Source organism: Monoraphidium neglectum (genome assembly GCF_000611645.1).
Source record: "Monoraphidium neglectum strain SAG 48.87 unplaced genomic scaffold scaffold03330, whole genome shotgun sequence".
In the NCBI taxonomy this organism is placed as follows: Eukaryota; Viridiplantae; Chlorophyta; class Chlorophyceae; order Sphaeropleales; family Selenastraceae; genus Monoraphidium; species Monoraphidium neglectum.
In genome coordinates this window covers 4,376-7,623 of record NW_014010298.1, presented here as the reverse complement: position 1 = coordinate 7,623, position 3,248 = coordinate 4,376, and the positions used below count along the sequence as shown (strand labels likewise).

General features: G+C 64.6%; 2 protein-coding genes across 2 annotated transcripts; both read right to left on the bottom strand.

The window, feature by feature from the left end:
- Window positions 1–301: 301 nt before the first annotated feature.
- MNEG_12603 (saposin) lies at window positions 302–1,502 on the bottom strand (the record flags this gene model as incomplete). Its single annotated transcript, XM_014038926.1, has 6 exons — window positions 302–339; window positions 453–651; window positions 844–969; window positions 1,118–1,171; window positions 1,280–1,374; window positions 1,448–1,502. The coding sequence occupies 6 exons, from the start codon at window positions 1,500–1,502 to the stop codon at window positions 302–304; spliced, it is 567 nt and encodes a 188-aa protein (XP_013894380.1).
- A 1,333-nt stretch (window positions 1,503–2,835) lies between these two features.
- MNEG_12602 (hypothetical protein) lies at window positions 2,836–3,168 on the bottom strand (the record flags this gene model as incomplete). Its single annotated transcript, XM_014038925.1, has 1 exon — window positions 2,836–3,168. One exon carries the CDS (start codon window positions 3,166–3,168, stop codon window positions 2,836–2,838), a length of 333 nt encoding a protein of 110 aa, XP_013894379.1.
- Between the last annotated feature and the right edge of the window lie 80 nt (window positions 3,169–3,248).

Below are 3,248 nucleotides of genomic sequence, written 5' to 3'. Positions count from 1 at the left end.
CCTTACACGTCTCACACTCGTCGTTCGCAGGCGTACCCCGCGCGCCCCGCGCCAGCGGCGCAAGCGCCGCGACCGCCCCCTTGGACAGCGGCGGCAGCCGGACGGACGCGAGGCGCTCAGCGAGCGAGCAGCTTCCCAGCATGGCACACAGGTCCTGGGCCTCCAGGGTGTCCACCAAGTTGAAGATCGTCTCCTCTGGCGGGATGAGATGGAATAAGATAACGGCAAGAAGCGGATCGAAAAACATGAAACACAGGAACGAGCAACGAGCGATGGCACGGGCCTCATGTTTGCTCCCGGATCACTCGGTGCCGCGACGCGTCAGGCCGAGGGTGCCCCCTCCGCAGGGCCCGGCAGACACGCGGAATTGTGGAAACGGCCCCGAGGCGCCCCCCAACACGTCCGCCGCGCGAGGTCACTAAGAGAGACAGAGAAATGTTGACCGTGCGCACCGTACTGGTCGGCCCATTGGATGCATGCGTCCCGCACCGCGCCCTCCGGCATGACGCCGCACGCGGCGCGCGTCTTGTCGTGCACGGCTTGGCGGGTGATGGGGTCTGACAGCGTCTCTTTGACCTTGGAGACCACAAACATGCAGAGGGGGCAGGTCAGGTCGTTGCGGGGCGCCGCACGGGCGCGGCGGGGCTTGGCCTGCGGGGTGGGGAGGCGGCGCGTATGTGTGTGTGTGCGTGCGTGCGTGTGTGTGTGAGTGTGTCCGGGTAAGGGGGTAGGGAGCGAGGTCAACCCGTCTACAAATGAGGCATGCGCGGCCGGCCGCTGCGGCGCCATGAGTGGGGCGGGGGCGGGCCCAGACGCGGGCGCCCATGCGGCCGCGCAGCGCACCGGGGCGGCGAAGGCCGGCGGCGGCGCGCCGCACACGCCAGCCTCTGCGCACATCTCCTGCGCGTCTGTTCCGAGGCGCAGCCAGTCGAGCAGCGCCGGCGCGATGCCGTTGACGATGTCGGCGCACTGCAAGGGGACGGGCGGCGGGGCCGGGTCGGGCTCGCGCGTGTGTGTGTGAGCGAGCGCGGACCCGGGCGCGCGCTGACAGTGCTGCACTCCCCTCCGCCGAGCGCGCTGTTCGCCTCCCTAGCACGCAGCACCGCGCCATCCTCACCGACTGCTTGTTGTCGCCAGCAGCAGCGCAGACGTTGTCAATGACCCAATCCACCTGCGCAGAGGCCCCGAACCGGAAAGGGTTGGTTCGCCTTTTGTGCGATGATCACGAGCTGGTACCTGCCTGAGGTATAAGCGGCTTCGGACGGCTTCGGACACTCACCACGTTGCCCTCGACGCCAGGGTCGCACATCAGGTCCTTGAGCGCCCGCACAGCCCATGTGCACTCGCTGCACAGGTCGTTCGACACCGGACCCCCTGCATGGGACGCGCAGCGCATGTGAAACCGCAAATGGGGTCGTTTTGATGCCATATATGCGCAGACCCTCACCCCTGGAGGCCTCGGCGACCGCCAGGCACGCTAGCAGAACGCAGATCCACTTCATCATGTAGTATTACCAGCAATTGGCGACCGATATGGTAAAATGTCTAGACGAGAAGACGAGCGGGAGTTGCAAGGCAGCGTAGAGGCAATGTAACCACAACGTTGTGCAGCCACACCTGACCAACACCCACTCGCACTGCCAGCTCACCTCTGCACGCCACCCCGAACTGAGGAATAACTGCGTTCGCAAATGCCTCATGGCTTGGCCGCTGGTGCTTGCCTAGGCCCCCACGATTGGCCAGGTGCATGTAGAATACAGTTCAGTTTTTACCATGCAAGGAATCTTTGTTGACTTGAAGCGCGCCAATTCCCTGGCGCTGCCCCGCCCCCCGGGCAATCCCGGTTGAGTTCGGGGTATCTCAATAGCAACAGCCTGCCCCCACCGGACAGGCCGCCAGGGTGCAGCGGTTTCGCAAGGCAGCGAAACAGGTGACACCTGCCGGCCCCGCCACAGGCACCGCTTGAGGCCGCAGGGGCTGGGCAGGAGCCGCCTGCCCGCGAGATCCTCATCTCATGCCCCGCCAAACCAACCACGCACACCCTGGTTGCGTGGGCTCTTGCAGGGAGCTGCTACTCTGGCCCAAAACTCTGAGAGGTCGGCACTGGGAGTGCACACATACTCTCCTGTATGTCGCACTAACTTTCCTGCATCTTTGCAACTCGCCCTTGCGCTTTGACAGGTGTTTTTTTTGGGGGGGGGGCGGTGCTTTACAGCTGGCGGAGCCAGCCAAACACTGGGTGTGCCATGACACCAAAAGGGCGCATGAAACGCCCTGTATTTGGGCGGTTTGCTGCAAGATGCGGCGCGCAGCGGGCCCTGGCTGGCGCCACCAATCGCGCCATCAAAACGTAAAAATGTGGCTCCGCGAACACGCGCTCTGCTCGCTATGCCAGACGACTCAAGCTGCACCTGCTCTGCGGCGGGGCGCTGCCACTGCCGAATGAGCCCTGCTGTCGTCGATGGAAGCCCAATGCGAGCCCGAGGGAGGGAAAAAGAGTAAGGTGCAATCGCTGCAGCGAAGGCAGCACACATGTCAAGGAATGCGCCATGGCCTGCTGCCAGGCCGGGGGGGGAGTATCGGGTTCTCTCTGAAAGAAAAGCGAGCTTGGGCCAAAATTTTGAGCAGACATGCCCCTGCTCTCCTGCAACAGCAGCCACCCACAACTGCCACGTGCCGTGGCGCGTGCGGCTTGTTTATCATACCTATTCACGTAGCATCAATGCGTGGGCGCGAGAATGGCGCAGGGGAAGTCGCGCGGCGGCCGGCTCATGCTGGCGCCGTGGCCTGCGAGGAACGGCCGCTGGCAGGGAAGGAGCCGGGGCGTGCTGGCAGTTAGCCGGCACCGCGCCCGGCGCCCGGCTTCCGAGCCAGCCAGGCGCCGAGCACCGCCACGCACGCCACCGTTGCGACATGGCACTCCGACTTGCTGAGTGCGGCCTCGAGCCTGGCCTGGACGAGGGTGTCCACGTGTCCAAGCTTCGTGTCCAGCTGCCCAAGCTTTGTGTCCAGCTGCCCAAGCTTTGTGTCCAGCTGCCCAAGCTTTGTGTCCAGCTGCCCAAGCTTTGTGTCCAGCTGGACAGCCTTCGTGTCCACCTTCTTAATGTCCCCCACCCGCGCGATTGAGCGGGAGATGTCACCTAAACAGTTGAGGACCTGGAAAAGCATCCAAAGCAGGGATAAGCCCCCGCCAGCAAGGGCGATGGCTCGGGGCGGCAATGGCCAGGGGCTCGCCTGCACAGCGGGGG